Genomic DNA, 16,437 nt, shown 5'->3' with positions numbered 1-16,437 from the left:
TATCTTCCCAAATAACTGGGATTGTAGGCATGTTCCACCTTGCCCAGCCCAGAAGTCCTATTTTCTTTTTTTTTTTTTTAATATTTTTTTAGTTGTTGATGGACCTTTATTTTATTTATGTGTATGTGGGGGGTGCTGAGAATAGAACCCAGGGCCTCATGCATGCTAGGCAAGCACTCTACCACTGAGCCACAACTCCATTTCCAGAAGTCCTGTTTTCTTGAGGAGAAAATATTCGAAAAAATTTTTCCTCAGTCAAGGAAAGACCAATGTTAGAAGACTAGAAGTGAATTCATCAAAGGCTTACTTAAGAGATCTTTTTTGTTTTTTGTTTTTATGGTACTGGGGATTTAACTCGGGGATTCTCTACTCAGATCTTTTTTTTAAATATTTTTTTAGGTGTAGTTGGACACAATATCTTTATTTATTTTTATGTGGTGCTGAGGATCAAACCCAGTGCCTCACACGTGCGAGGCGGGCACTCTACCACTGAGCTACAGCCCCAGCCCAGATCTCACCAAGTTGCTCAGGTGGCCTTGACTTTCTATCCTCCTGCTTCAGCCTCCCAAATTGCTGGGATTACCAGCATGAGCCACCATGCCCAACTTTAGGTAGTCAAACTCTTTTTGGGGGGAGGAGGTAAGGGGGTGTGACTGATGATCAAACCTAGGCCCTCACATGTTAGGCAAATACTATACTACTGACCTACATCCCTAGCCCTTAAAATTAATTTTTAAAATTAATTAACTTGGAAAAATTGCTGTTTTCTGCTCACAGTTTAGGAAACAATTTTATGCAAATTCTATACCCTGCTGACTGATTGAGGTAACACCAGGCTAATGCATCTTATTAAGAGTTTTGTTCCTAGTCAAGTTCATGGTAGAAAAGCACCCTCTATAAGGAAGATTGTCGGGGACATGAGCATGGCCAGCATCCAGACCCCTTCTTTCTGGACTTCTGGCTACCACTTCAGTGCTCTTTGCCCCACACCAAACTATTTCATTTCATGACGCTCTTCCCTTGTTCATTTCACAGTCACTCCGGGTTGAAGAAGTAAACTTTGTGCTTTCAGAGGGTAGCAAAGACTCAGTTTGACCTCAGGTGATCTGAAAGGATTATTGACTTTCCTGCGGTCAAGTGCATCTGTTGCCAAAGGGAAAAGCTTTGCTTTAACTAGTTCTGCAAGCTGTCAGTGGAAGAGCTGGGCTCTTACTGAGGCAGTCTTGTAGAACTGAAATGACAAACAAAGAGCTGGCGGGTCTGTCCCTGGGCAGTGGATCACCTGATACAGACCTTGGGACCCAAACCCTGGGATTGGCTTAAAACAGGGCTGTGTTGACCCAATGACTGGGCCTTGGCTTCCTGTCAATCTGCGGTCAGAACCAGAGCCTAGAAATAGTGCTGGGGCAGTCTTCCCAACTCATTGTGTAAAAGCAGGCAACCATGCCGGTACTAACCAAGCGCTACCCTAAAAACTGCCTTTTGGCCGTCGTGGACCGGTACTTGGCTGTGGTGTGCAACATGGAGCAGGTGGTGATGATCCCCAGCCTTCTGCGGGATGTGCAACTGGGTGGACATGGCGGCCAGGCCCAGATGGGGGCCCCTGATCTCTACACCTACTTCACCATGCTCAAGACCATCCGGATGGATGTAGAACATGGGCTCCTGCCTAGGGAGGAGTGGCAGGCCAAGGTGGTCGGCCGCAAAGCGGATGAGGCTGGAAAGGAAGCTGCCGAGATAGAGGAGGCCAAGGAAGAGGTCTCCGGGGAGCTGGACCTGGAAACCCAGTTCCATGTGCACTTCTCCAGCCTCCATCGCATCCTTACTCACCTGACTGTGAAAGCTCAGGAAGTGACAAGAAAATACCAGGAAATGACGGGACAGGTCCTGTAGGCCTCCAACTCTAGGGAAGGTAATGGTGGCTATGCTAAAGGGTCCGGGTCCATGGGGGGATATTCCCGGGGAAGAGGGAGTGGTGGTGCAACCTAACAAGAGAGGGGCAGGTTGGCTCTCAGACAGAGTCACCACACATCAGGTGGCCATTGGAATCACCTGGGGAAGGCTCAAGACTGGGCTCACCTTCCTAGTCTTCTGACTCAGTATTGATGAGTAATGGCAGTGAACTATTATGGAGACAAGAAAAAAGTGGCCTGTGAGTGCGTAACTCATAGGCACAAATGTGTCTGTGTCTGTGTGCATTTATTGGTAAGTATGTGAATGCTTATACCTGTATGAATGAATGTTCTCGTTGTCAACTTCTTTAAGTATGTGATTAAAGCTAGGCACAGTGGCACATGCCTGCAATCCCAGTGATTCGGAAGGCTGAGGCAGGAGGATCCCAAGTTTGAAGCCAGCCTTGGCAACTTGTGAGACCCTATTTCAATATAAAAAAAAATAAAAGCAAGCCTGACCTCAGCTTTGAGCTGAGTGCTCTTTCCATTATACCTACTCTCTCCCACTCTGTAATGATGGAGAATAGACATGCCCTCCCTACCCACAAAGTCTATAGAGAATTCTTTCCAGGTACTTTCCCAGCTGTTTTTGTTTCTCCACCTCAAACCCAAACGGTCAACTTCAATGCTGCTTTTCTCTCTCCTTGAGATTTTCTTGGCTGCCTTCCAGAGTTTCTTCTTGAATTAAATTGAACTGGATCAATAGCCAGGGGGCCTCAGAAGAGCTGAGCTCTGGGTTCATGTCCTGCTTCTACCACTGAGCTGAGACCTTGGGAAAGCCACTTCACTTCTTTGTGTTTCAGTTTCTTCACTGCATCATGATAGTAATAAAAAATAACAACTGGCATTTGAGTACTACTTAAATCACTTGTATATTAACTATCTAATAAATTATCATTACTTTGAAAAATAGTTTTAGTTGTAGATGAACACAATACTTTTATTTATTTTATGCGGTGCTGAGGATTGAACCCAGTGCCTCAAATGTGCTAGGCAAGTGCTCCACCACTGAGCTACAATCCCAGCCCTGTAGTCTCATTCTTTTCTCTACATTGATGGATTTTCTGTGCTCCTTAGGGCGTAGATTGCAGAAGAGAATTGGAGATGGAAGACCTGGTAGAAATCCAACTTCTTTTTTTTTTTGTACTGGGGATTGAACTCAGGGACATTTGGCCTCTGAGCCACATCCCCAGCACTGTTTTGTATTTTATCTAGAGATGGGTTTCACTGAGTTGCTTAGCACCTCACTTTTGCTGAGGCTGGCTTTGAACTCGTGAGCCTCCTGCCTCAGTCTCTTGAGCCATAGGGATTAAAGGTGTGAGCCACCACACCCAGTAAAATCCAACTTCTTGACCAACCAAATAGTCATAAAGGCCACAGCAGCTATTCTATACTACAGTATTTCAACATACCTTAACCTCATTTTCATTCATGGACAAAGTATGGTTTGGCAGATATTGAAAAATCTGGGCTCTTTTCTTGGCTCTGCCATTTTCTTTTGTAATATCCTAGAGAACCTATTTGACCTTTCTGCATCTCAGTTTCCACTAAATGTAGAGGAAAAACCAGACGAGTGATCCCAGCTGAGAATCTGGTTCTTCTTCACAGCTGAAGTGTTGCCAGTTTTCCAGCAGCAGTGACAAAACTTTTTCTCCTTGCTCTTCCTATTTTAATAGGTATATCACAGTGCCTTGTTGAATTTAGACTCATTTGGTTCTTTAAAATTTCCTGCACTCCACAGATCACTTTACACGAGAGAATGCAGACTGTGATGAGGACTTGCAGCAGTGTGTCAGCCCTGATTCCAGAAACACCTGGACCTGCAGCTGAAGTGAAGGCGACTTGTGTCTCTGGGATGCTTCCCTACCTCCCTCTGAGCATCAATTTGTGACCTCCAGTCCTTGGCTCACCTTTAGGATGTGTTGCTATTCACAACTCCATTTAATCCTCTTACCAGCTCAGGGTGGTGGCCAGTGGTTCATGAGGGAGTAGACAAAGTTAGTCTAGTATGACACAGAAGAGCAGAGGTGTTAGCCTATGACCAAAGTTCACTTCCCTCCACTTGGCAGTCATCCACCCTGTGACCTCAGGCATTATTCACCCACTGGAGCCTAAGTAACCTCATGTATAAAATGGGGACAACTTACCTCACAAAGTTACAAAAATGAAACAAGATGAATCAAAAGAACCTGGTATATGAGAAATTATCAGATTGTAATAGAATGATTTTTCTCCCACCTTCCCCTATGTATTTGCTTTAGTCCTTAACTGAGGTAGCAGGAGTCCCTCGGGATGAGTACCTCACTGTTACACTTGCCAACCACTGATGAGGCTGAGCAAGAACTGTAAACCTATTTATTGCAGTAGCAATAAAGAAAAAATACCTTGTATTTGTACACCTCTTTATTATTTCAAAAGCACTTTCTCCAATGTCTTACTTTTTACAAGTGATACTCAAGTAAATAGAATAACTTTATTTTTCCCAGAAAACTTCTGCTTTGAAATCATGTATACAATTTTACTAATGTTCCCCAAAGTACTGATTATAAAATTTCAGCTTTTTGGACAAGCTTTTTAGAATTTTTTGGGGGGCCGGGGTGGTGGTGGTACTGGGGACTTTAAAACCCAGGGGCAGTTTACAACTTTTATTTATTTTTTAAAAATATTTTTTAGTTGTCAATGGACCTATTTATTTATATGCCGTGCTGAGAATCAAACCAGTGCCTCACACATGTGAGGCAAATGCCCTATTACTGAGCTATAACCCCAGACCCCTTTTTATTTTTTGACACAGGGTTTCGCTAAATTGTGGAGGCTTAGAATTTGTGATCCTTCTGCCTCAGTCTCAAAGTTGCTGGGATTACAGGTGTGCTGCACTGTGCCTGGCAAACATTTGGATTTGACTATAAAGAACCACCTCCTTCCAGGAAGGTGCTTTTTACTTCTGACTGTGTCAAGCTCCACTGTAGGCTGTGCTAGCTGAGCTCACTTTGTCCAGGATGATTCACCTAAGAGCACACTCCTGTGCAGTATCAGATGTTTAACTGTGCTTGCCTTAAGTGTCTTCCTTCCAAACCACCCTATATATTGTTGCAAAGGGAGCTCAGAAATACAAACCTGACCATTATTCCAATTAAAACCCTTTTACTGAATTCCCCATACTTAAGGAATCAAGTTAAAATGATCTATGATTCACAAAACCCTTTATAATCTGGCTTATTTTACATTAGAACAGAAGCTGGCAATCCTTTTCTGAAAAGGGCCAGATATTAACTATTTTAGGCCTTGCATGCTATAAGCTCTGTCATAACTACTTGACCCTGCTGTTGTAGTATGAAAGCAGCCATATAAACAAATGAAAGTGGCTGTGTTTCAATAAAACTTTATTGACAGTGGGCCAGAGTTGGTCCATGGGCTGAAGTTTTCCAAATCTGATCAGAATAAATGGAGTTTAGTTCTGATTTGGAACTAAACTCCATTTATTATTTTGTGGTATTGGGATTCAACACAAATGTTATGTAAGCACTCTACCACTAAGCCACATCCTCAGCCCCTAAACTCCATTTAAAAATCTTCCAAATCTCTTAAAACTGGGTCAATGGAAAGTGACTACTCTATGATGAACTATTTTTTTCTTTTCTTTTTAAATATTTATTTTTTAGTTGTAGTTGGACACAATACCTTTATCTGTTTGTTTTTATGTGGCTGAGGATCGAACTCAGGGCCTCGTGCTTGCTAGGCGAGCGCGCTACCACTGAGCCACAACTCCAGCCCTATTTCTTCTTAAAATGAAAAAAGAAGAGTCAGAGTACTTGTTCATGATAACTACTTTAATTATAGGTGTTATACAGATTAACATAAACTTCGGCTGTTGTGGAGGAAATATGTTCCATAAAATTTAGAAACATCTTAGTAAATGGGAGCAAATATTTTGAAGACTTCAACGCACTGGATGGAATTCTTCAAGAATTTCACCATAAGTTTTCTTATCTATAAAAAATAAAAGATTAAAAAAATTATCTTACAATTACGTTTTTTAAAGTTTTATTTCTTAGCTAGGCATGCTGTGCACATGTCCATAATCCCAGCTACTGAGAAGCTGAAGCAGAAGGATCACAAGTTGGAGGCCATACTGAGCAACTCAGTGAGACTCTATGTCAAAATAAAAAGGTGGTGATGGTGGAGGGTTAGGGATGTAGCTCAGCGATACAGCACTTGCTTTGCATGTGCTAGGTCCTGGGTTCAATCTCTAGTACCACAATGGCTTGGAAATCACTGAAATATTTTATTTCTTAAATCTGTGGTGACATTTAGATGGCTACCTGGAGGGGCAAGTTACTCCTAGGAATATCCTGACTAAAGGGATGAAGGAAGAAATAAACAGGAGGGTTACAGCTCAGCTAGGAGAGGCCAGTTTCAACTAATGTGTTGAAACCCTCCATGCTCCTGTAGTCAGTGCAGGATGCTCTTGACACACCTGCTGGTAATCCACTAGAAGACAGAATGAAGTGGCTGACACCTGCTGACAGAGGGAGCTAGTGGAAATATCTAGGCAAAGATATCAGAAGGCTCAGGGCTGAAGATTGCCTAGCTAGTGGGACTCACTTCTAGGAATTAGAATTAGCCAAGATTTCTTCAGCTCTAACATCCAATGATTCTGAGTTTCCCCACACCTGATTTATGGCTTTATACCTTTAATTATATATATATATATGAGAGAGAGAATTTTAAAATATTTATTATTTAGTTTTCGGCGGGCACAACATCTTTGTTTGTATGTGGTGCTAAGGATTGAACCCGGGCTGCACGCATGCCAGGCGAGTGTGCTACCGCTTGAGCCACATCCCCAGCCCCAATATACCTTTAATTTTTAATGGTACTTTATTTTTTAATGGATTTAACCCAGGGGCACTCTACCCCTGAGCCATATCCCCAGCCTTTTTTAAAAAATATCTTTATTTTATTTTTATGTGGTGCTGAGAATTGAACCCAGTGCCTCACGCATGCCAGGCGAGCGTGCTACCACTTGAGCCACATCCCCAGCCCAGCCTTTTTATTTTTTATGTTGAGACAGAGTATTGCTAAGTTGCTCAGGCTGGCCTTGAACTTGGGATCCTTCTGCCTTAGCCTCCCAAGGGATTATAAGTGTGTACCACTGGGACTGATCGTACTAGTATTTAAACTCTTCACTGGCCAAAAAAAAAAACAAACATGTCTTTTTTAGACACCATAAATATCACATAGGTGACTCAAGTCCCTGGGAATATTGTATTGTAATACTAATAAAGTTTTAGAGTTGAACAGGACCTTTGGGATCAGTCAGTCAGCCTAACAATTTTTTTTTTTTTTTTTTTTTNCCAGGCCTAAAAATTTTTTTTTTTTTTTTTGGTGGTGCTGGGGATTGAACCCAGGGCCTTGTGCATGCAAGGCAAGCACTCTATCAACTCAGCTATATCCCCAACTCAGCCTAATGAAATTTAAATGCTTTATATTATACATTTACATGCATAGGAAAGTATATAAAAATCTATTATATATTTAAAACGTTCAAAATTTTCCAACATTCATTCACATGTTTAGAAAGGATCTTTAGGGGGCTGGAGTTGTGCCTCAGCAGTAGAATGCTCGCCTAGCACGTGTGAAGTCCTGGGTTCGATCCTCAGCACCACATAAATAAAATAAAGATATTGTGTCCAACTACAACTAAAATATAAATATTAAAAAAAAAGGATCTTTTGTCCTTGGGAAGATAAAAATTGCCCTAGTAAGTTAAATTTCCAGTCTACAAATAGCACACATATACGCTCATCAGTATTGTGTGTAAGTGTGCCAAATGTGGGTAATAAAAGTCATATTACAATGATATTCACAATTAACAGCAACAGTGTGCTGAGGGAATTACTGTCTATAGCTGGGTGGGGCTTCACTCAGATGTTAAACCTTGAGCAGGAACCTGTTCCATGGACAAGATGGAAATAGGGGCCAAAGGAAGAATGTTATAAGAAAGCACATGTCCAAGTGATACAGCGTAGGTTCAGGACAAGCATTTCCTGAGCTTCTTCCATTGACAAGTGGGGACATGGTGAGCTTGACCACATCTGCTGATGCCCTCCAGTACCTGATCTGTGCCTTCCCTATTTATTCCTTCCTCCAGCCAGGACTCTCCTGGCAGCATTTTATTTTAATTTTTTTGAGAGAGAGGAAGGAAAGGGTCAGCATCCCAGAATCTCCTTCAAGGTCATGCCATGCCCCGCCTCATTTTTTTAAGAGAGAGAGAGAGAGAGAGAATTTTTTTAATATTTATTTTTTAGTTTTAGGCGGACACAACATCTTTATTTATATGTGGTGCTGAGGATTGAACCCAGCGCTGCGTGCATGCCAGGCGAGCACGCTACCGCTTGAGCCACATCCCCAGCCCCTGGCAACATTTTATGAAAGGTGAGTGATAGGAGCTAAAGCAGGATTCCCTGCAGGTTTAGGTCAGCTGTTAATTTTATAAGTGCTGCTATGTGTAGTAGGTTCTATGCTAGAGGCTAGGAAAACAAAGATTAAACTACATTCCAGGGAGTAATACAGACATAATGTGGAAGATAGAAGGACCAATGGGCAAAGCGTTTCTACCAGCAGACAAGCAATTGACTCTGCCAGTGGAGAGGAACCATCCTAGGGAGTTTGGATTTTATCCTAGAGGCAATATATAGAAATATGACCAGATTTGCTGTTAGCAGAAGCAAGACTGAAGGCAGAGGTGAGCTACAGGTGTCACAGTCCAAACAAGATATTATCTAGGTAGGCCTGAACCAAGGCAGTGGCAGTGGGAGAGGAAGAGTTCGAAGCTCAGCAGAAGGTTTGAGAAGGCAGAGGGGACATGAATTTTGTTTGCTATTCAAGGGACACAGAAGTCCTCAGTCAAAAATTTGATACATGAATTTAAAAACTTCATGTTTGCTGGGCACAGTGGCACAAACCTGTAATCCCAGTTACTTCGGAGGCTGAGGCAGGAGGATTACAAGTTGGAGCCCAGCCTGGGCAACTTAAACTTAGCAAGATTCTGTCTCAAAATAAAAAAGTAAAAGGACTAGGGATATAACTCAGTGGAAAAGTGCCCCTGGGTTCAATCCCCTATATCTCTCTCCACTCCTTCAACAAAAAAGATTTCGATCTAGACAAAGATGTAGGAGTCATAGAAAACAGAAGGCTTCACACATGAAGCCTCTAACATAGATAGGATTAATCAGGGAATACAACAGAGTAAGGAACAAGGTTTTCTACAATTAATTTGAAATACCTTTTTCAGGAAAATCTTCTGGATGTGACTTTATATATGCAAACATGTCATGGTCCCTCACAGCATACATATAGTCTTGCCGTTTTAAAAGATAATAGCCAACAAAAACAAAGGAAGTAACATAGAGAAGCTGACGATGCAAACCTGAAATTCAAATGACAAATCCCAAAACAAGCAAATCAGTCATTGTGCATAAAGAACTACATTTTAACATTTTTAGATATCTAATTTATTGCTATGGTATTTCTTCTATCATTCTTTTTTTGGGTGCTTTATTTATTTATTTATTCTAATTTGTTATACATGACAGTAGAACACATTCAATTCATACTACAAAAAATAAAGGAAAACAATCCTTTTCTATATGGCTATTGTGAAAGAACCTCAACTGAAAGTGACCTTGAGCCATCTGCCATATTCTTAAAGAAATCTAGTGATCATGAAAAACAATAATAAATCTGCAAACATAACCTACGATTTTAAAATTTCATGTTTTATAAAATACTCAATGGAAGAAGGTAGATAAGTGCCAAATCCTGAATTAACAAAGGAAAAAAAAAACAAAACCCAACAACACTTTGTTTTCAATAAAGTTAACTTTAGACCTATATAAACTTATATTCTACTGCTTGTTCAGAATATGATTAAGACAGAGGTAAAGTCTACATATGGTATAAAAGCAATAAGTGATCTGGTTTGTCTGTATATCCCAATTTATATTTGAATATAAATATTTATATTTGAACATAAATATAAATATCATGGGTCACTAAACAGCTATACTACACCTTTTGAAAAATATTATAGATTCTAACAGCTTTTATTATAATGGATCAAGATAGCATTTCATCCAACACTCACCAACCTCAAATGATCATCTTCTATAAAACAGTTCCAGAAAATTCAAACAAAAAAACTAACACATACAGTATCCATAATTCTCACACAATAATGTTTAGTGTTCAGACTTAATGTCACCCTGATAAAATATAATCATTTTCTAGCAAACATGGCAAAAAAGTTTGCTGTTCTGTTTTTCTATGAACTTCAAGGATGATAGACTCTAAGGCAAACACTAAAACATGACTCCAAAGACAGCATTGTGGCAGCAGATGCTACAGGTGTATTCTTCAAGTCCTTCTTAGGGTGATGGCCCTGAAAGAACTCTGGAGTTGAGGCCAGCATCAAGCCTTCAAACTACCCAGCAAAGTGCTGCATGTGATGACATATTACCACTTGAACATCCACAGGCTTAGGTTTTATTCTGTTGCCACTGAGCTCTAGTGAAGAGCTAATCTGGCAACCAACACTCTTTTTAAATCTTTCTGCAGTTGATGTCCAAATTCCCTGAACATTGTCAAGCCTGTCAATCCCTGAAAAATGACTAAAAGAAGGCAGATGACATACACTGATGGGACAGTTCTGTATTACTTTATCAACAACATCCAAGATGAATTCCATGAGATCAGGGTTGGCAAACTCAGGGTGAAATATTATTTCCTGACCCAAGAACCTTTTAGAACAAACATCTATAATGAATTTCTTCTGGTTGATTGCAGATACCCATGAACTATATTATCCACTTCCAGGGATCCATGTTATACTTAGCTAATTCAGGACAAATGTAACTGTGTTTTTCCTTAAAGGTTGCTGCAGTTCCCAATGGCTGCTCAGGAGGGATTCCTACCTCCTGTTCCCTTAGCAGCTGTTGAATGAAAATACATACTATATCTACCTGCAATTAAGATGTGTTTGAGGGCTGAGGGTTGTGGTTCAGTGGCTGAGTGCTTGTCTTGCACATGTGAGGTACTGGGTTTGATCCCCAGCACCACATGATAAATAAACAAATAAAGTATTGTGTCCATGCATAACTAAAAACACAACTAAAAAAGATGTTTTGATGGCAACTTCCAATTATATAACCTTCTGCCACAGGTGACTCCATGTCCACTGTCAATAACTATGCCCATCAGTGTATGCTCACCAACTTGTCAAGATATCCAAGAGGCTGCTAAAGGCAGCACTGCCTGAGTTGCAATGTAGATAGACTCTTTAAAATTTTTTTTTTGTTTTAATTAGTTATACATGACAGTAGAACACATTTATGCACTTTGATATATCATAAATAGATGGGATATAATTTCTCATTTTTCTGAGTGTACATGTTGCAGAATCATATTGGTCATGCAGTCACATATACACATACAGCAATAATGTCTGTTTCATTCTACTATCTTTCCTACTCTTAGTAAATACAAAAAAGCAGAGATAAGACCCTGCATTCCGGGCTGGGGTTATGGCTCAAGCGGTAGCGCGCTCGCCTGGCATGCGTGCGGCCCGGGTTCGATCCTCAGCACCACATACAAACAAAGATGTTGTGTCCGCCGAGAACTAAAAAAAAAAAAAAAAAAAAAAATAAAAGGGAAAAAAAAAAAAAAAAAAAAAGACCCTGCATTCCAACAGACCACAATGGAATGAAATTAGAAATCACGATAAAATAAAAAATAGAAGCTACTGTTAACAAATGGAGACTAAATAATACACAATTGAATGATGAAATCAAGGATGAAATAAAAAAAATTCTTAGAAGTAAATGAGAACACTGATACAACATATCAAAATCTCTGGACACTATGAAGGCAGTAGTAAGAGAAAAGTTTATTGCATCGAGTGCATTCATTAAAAGAATAAATAGTCAACAAAACAATGATCTAACACTACATCTCAAAGCCCGAGAAAAAGAAAAACAAAAGTGTAGATAGACTCCTGATACATTAAATGATTCAAACATAATTTCTGCAAGATACTTCCTATTTTCTGGTGTATTCACTGGAGGTCTGCCATTAAAAATAATGGTCCTTATTTTTTACTCAAGGTATTTTATTCAAAGGTATTTAAAAACCACTTGTTCCATGAATCTTTCCATAAGAGCCCAGTCCTCAATGATTCCATGTCATATTGGCCACTTTAGAGTACAGGTAGGATTACTAATGGCTTTATCTCCTATGAAAAAGTCAAGGTCACCAACATCCCTCAACTACTATCCTTTGGTTTGGGTTGACTACTTTTGCAGACTCTGATGGCAACACATGACAGAATAATGAACTATGGCTCAGTGTTACCTGTAAAGCTAAGCTTGGTATAGCTAGGAAGTGCAAGACCTCAACGCCACAGTCCACCACACAGGGAGGCAGGGAGCCTGCCATGTTTGGGATGCATGGTACCATTCCATCTTACCCACTACTAGTAGTATATACACTAAGACAAAATACATATACAAGTACTTTGGAAAATGTGGGAAGCAATACAATTGCAAAATATTCCTACAACCTGGGAATGGACAGAGCCCAGGCTGTTTTGTATTCTTTCCTGACTCAAATAGCCACTGCTTCCCCTAACTGGCTACCTGCCGTATGGTAAACCAAAGTGTGCCAGGTTCTTTCATGAGCCAATGGATCAGACAAAGATCTAGATCCTATCTAGATTGATCCATACTCCTCAGAGAAAGACTTCATATGTTTTAGATGATGCTGTCAGTGTCCCTGTTACAAAAGCATGGCTTGCCCTTTCTCCAAATCCCTATTTCCCTAATCTTTCTCTCTTAGGGGTGGTCTTCCTTTCATTACATACATAATCCCTTCACAAACACTTTCCCTTTCTTTTCTACTCCCAGTGAATCTAAACCTATAAACCACTGTACTCTTTGTATAATACCATAAATTACTGATACATTGAACTTGAAATAATAAATAACTAAATTTAGGGAAGGTAAGTGATAAACAGCAACAAGAGTTTTAAAAGTGAGTGTGGAAGTCTGGGTGTAGTGGCACATACCTATAATCCCAGCAACTCTAAATAATGAAGTAAGAGGACTGCAAGTTCAAGGCCAGCCTCAGCAACTTGGTGACACAATGTCTTAAAACAAAAAGGGCTAAGGATGTAACTCAGTGGTAGAGTGCTTATCTAGAATGCATGGAAGTCCTGGGTTCAATCTCCAGTAAAGAAAAGGAAAGAGGGCTAGGATTGTGGCTCAGTGGTAGAGCACCTGCCTAGCATGTATGAGGCACTGGGTTCGATTCTCAGCAACACATATCAATAAATAAAATAAACATCCATTGACAACTAAAAAAATATAAAAAAAAAAAAAAAAAAAAAAAGCGTTGTGAGAAAAGCTTAAGAAAAATTCTACTTGATAATGTCTGCTTATTGAAAAACAGATCTACAAAAATAAAAAAATTTAGCCAAGCTTGGTGTCACAGGCCTGTAATCCCAGAAGCTCGGGAGGCTGAGGAAGGAAGACTGCGAGTTCAAAGCCAGCCTCAGCAAAAGCAAGGTGCTAAGCAACTCAGTGAGACCCTGTCTCTAAAAATAGGGCTGGGAATATGACTCCGTGATTGAGTACCGCTGAGTTCAATCCTCGATACCTAAAAATAAAAAAATTTAAAAAGATCTGCAAATTTTTATTTCATTGATAGAACATTCCATTATTATCCACAGAATGCTAAGACTCTAGTTTGAAAATCCACCATCTATTCCATTCTCCTTTTTCCAACCCTCTTAGAAACATCATTTATGTGTCATACCTGTTTCCCTAAATGAATAAATTTGTACATTTTTTTTCTTTTGGTGTTACTGGGAAATGAACCCGGGGTGCTCTACCAGTGAATAACACCCCCAGCCCTTTTTATTTTATTTTTGAAACAGGGTCTTGTTAAGTTGCTGAAGCTGGCTGTGAATTTAAAATCCTCCTGCTTGCTTCAGCCTCCCAAGTTGCTGGGATTACAGGTATGCACCATTTCCAGTCACAATTTGTTTTTTAACAGATATGACCATCTGGTCTATAAATATTTGGAGAATTGTTAACATGTTACTTATATGTTCAGTAAGTTACCCCCTCCCTTTTTTTTTGGTAGGGGGATTGAATCCAGGGGCACTCAAACACTGAGCCACATCCATAGCCCTTTTTTATTTTGAGACAAGTCTTGCTAAGTTGATTAGGGCCTTGACAAATTGCTATGGCTTGCTTTAAAGTTGAGATCCTCCTGCCTCAGCCTCCCAACTCACTGGGATTATAGGTGTACACCACTGTGCCTGGCTCAATAAGTATTTGTACCATACTTTAGTCTGCTATATGCTAGGCACTAAGCTAGACAAAGTACAATATGCATTAACAAATGCTGCTGAGGATGACAATTTCAATAATCTTCCATACTTACTAAATTTTCCAAAGCAATTTTGGAAAATTCAGGGGAACTCAGGAACTGACTCCCACTCCTGTGTTAAGTACTTTATAAATGTTATCTAGTTCTCAGAGTTAGAAAACTTCCTTAGAATTCAATGGCTAGTAGGGTGAAGATGCTGAAAAGTCCCAAAGTTTATGCTCTTAACTAATATGTTCTTCTATTTCCCAGAACAGTTAAATAGACAATGAAGTGAGATTATAATAATAATTCATAATTCTGCCACCTTTACTTCCTCTGGAACAGTCCATCTATCTGTATCTCCTTGTGCTGGAAAAGAACTCCCTGTTCACCCACCTCTATCAGAACACAAGTGTCTATCACACTGAAACCAGTAATGGACTATTGTTTGTTTCCCTGACTTGACTAGGAGCTTAAGAGCAGGGACAGTATTCCTTACCCCATGTATCCAATGCCAGACGGACAAAAGTTCAATGTTGAATAAATATATGGTAAACTGTTTGCATAACAAAAGCTCAGGAAAGGGAACTTCACCCAGCTCCTTCTGTGTGTCAGGCATTTTACCTATGTTCTCTGAGTTCACCTGATAATCAAAGGTAAGTTCAAAGGCATCTCTTCCAAAGTTGTTTCTCTCCTCTTTTCCCTTTGGAAATCCATAGTTCTTAGCACAGCTACTGTGTCAGCTATTGTCAAAATAGTCTCTGAAACAAGGCCAGTAATGTTCTACTAGAAAATTCAGCCTGCTGGTCACTGAGACTTTCAAAGTGTGGGTTCCCAAACTAGCAGATGTAACTGTTACCCGGGAGCTTGCAAACAACATCAGGCCGGTCCCCTGAACTTATCAATCAGAGTCCGAATTTATCAAGATCTCTAGATTATTCTTATGGTCACTAAGACTGAGAAGCACTGGTTTCAATACACTCTGAGGTCTTAATCTCTATGAAGTTGTTTTCTTTTTTGAGGAGAATGCCTCCCCATAAAGTTTTCAAAGATCTAAATGCTATAACGTCCACGGAGTGTCAGTAATGTATGGCATGGAGTGAACACTCATTTTTACACAAAGCACAGCAGGAACTTAGAGGAACAGTTGCAGGTCCTTCACAGACTCATTGTAAGGTCACGGATAAGACCCTGTGTCACCGCACTGTCAGTTCCTTCAAGTGAAAAATGACAGTCTGGCTGTGCCCGATTCCGAAGAGCTAACCTGGCAGACAGCCCAGGGAAACGAGGGAGACCAGAAAAACATAAAGGCCCAGAAAAACAATGCACCGCGCGCAGGCCTATGGCGAAGCCGACCCACAGGCCTGCAAGCCCCTCTCCTCCTGGGAGACCCCGCCCGTGCAGCCCTCACCCGCCGACATCACCGGCCTCCGCCGGAGCGCGTTGTCTAGCAGGCCAGAGCAGTAGCCCAGGAAGCCGAAGTAGAGAAGCCGCGGGTCGGTCAATTTGGGCGGAGGCAGGCGCCGAGCCTCATCTGGCAGGAACTGTAGGGGCACTCGGCCCGGCCTTCCGTCCATCATGGTGATGCCGTTTCTACCTGAGGCCTGGCCTCGGACCTCCAACTATAAGGAAAACCACCACGACCACTTTCAGGGCCTAAGTGGCGAACGGTCTCCTCAGAGTACGGGGCTGAAGGGCATGGCGCACGGAGGTGCAGCGCCCAAACACTTCCCGATGCGTGCTACGCCGGAACCCTGCACGTAAGGTTCCGGTAAACTAAATGGCCGGTGTAGGTAGTCTGCTGTTGCTTATTGGGCGGGTGGTAGTGGGGACAGCCGGGCCTGGGGTGGCGGGGGTGCTTTTATAAAGAAAATAAAACAGTACAGATAAAATGAAAGTTCCTTTTCCCTTATCCCCTGGAGCAATAATATTGAGAGAAAACTTGAATAAATCCTTTATCACTTGCTTCTGGTTGACTTTAAAAATCACTGGAGGTTACTATAAGTAACACCTCTGACATGTAGGTTATGATGGTTACATTTGCCTGGGTTATTTT

At 40.9% G+C, this 16,437-nt stretch overlaps 2 protein-coding genes and 1 pseudogene across 2 annotated transcripts; 1 reads left to right on the top strand and 2 right to left on the bottom strand.

Moving 5' to 3' along the window:
* Positions 1 to 533: 533 nt before the first annotated feature.
* LOC107135476 lies at positions 534 to 13,173 on the bottom strand (annotated as a pseudogene).
* Positions 1,396 to 4,342, top strand: LOC107135477 (thyroid hormone responsive). The gene is made up of 2 exons (XM_015477370.2): positions 1,396 to 1,912; positions 3,694 to 4,342. The coding sequence occupies exon 1, from the start codon at positions 1,444 to 1,446 to the stop codon at positions 1,891 to 1,893; it is 450 nt and encodes a 149-aa protein (XP_015332856.1). The 5' UTR covers positions 1,396 to 1,443; the 3' UTR covers positions 1,894 to 1,912; positions 3,694 to 4,342.
* On the bottom strand, positions 5,762 to 16,111 carry Ndufc2 (NADH:ubiquinone oxidoreductase subunit C2). The gene is made up of 3 exons (XM_015477369.2): positions 15,793 to 16,111; positions 9,241 to 9,384; positions 5,762 to 5,942 (listed from the first exon to the last, which is right to left on the bottom strand). The coding sequence occupies exons 1-3, from the start codon at positions 15,959 to 15,961 to the stop codon at positions 5,893 to 5,895; spliced, it is 363 nt and encodes a 120-aa protein (XP_015332855.1). The 5' UTR covers positions 15,962 to 16,111; the 3' UTR covers positions 5,762 to 5,892.
* Positions 16,112 to 16,437: the final 326 nt, after the last annotated feature.

The sequence above is a fragment of the Marmota marmota genome, unplaced genomic scaffold, assembly GCF_001458135.2.
Source record: "Marmota marmota marmota unplaced genomic scaffold, marMar, whole genome shotgun sequence".
Taxonomy (NCBI): Eukaryota; Metazoa; Chordata; class Mammalia; order Rodentia; family Sciuridae; genus Marmota; species Marmota marmota.
This window is presented reverse-complemented; position numbering and strand designations above follow the sequence as displayed.

What these genes read in the sequence shown, in the direction of transcription:
- Ndufc2 (XM_015477369.2), bottom strand. Translation starts at nt 15,961, where the DNA reads ATGATGGACGGAAGGCCGGGCCGAGTGCCCCTACAGTTCCTGCCAGAT. An exon ending in GAGGCCGGTGATGTCGGCGG is followed by an intron (nt 9,385 to 15,792) that starts GTGAGGGCTGCA and finishes TTTGAATTTCAG; the next exon opens with GTTTGCATCGTCAGCTTCTC. An exon ending in AGAAGATTTTCCTGAAAAAG is followed by an intron (nt 5,943 to 9,240) that starts GTATTTCAAATT and finishes TATTTTTTATAG; the next exon opens with ATAAGAAAACTTATGGTGAA.
- LOC107135477 (XM_015477370.2), top strand. Translation starts at nt 1,444, where the DNA reads ATGCCGGTACTAACCAAGCGCTACCCTAAAAACTGCCTTTTGGCCGTC.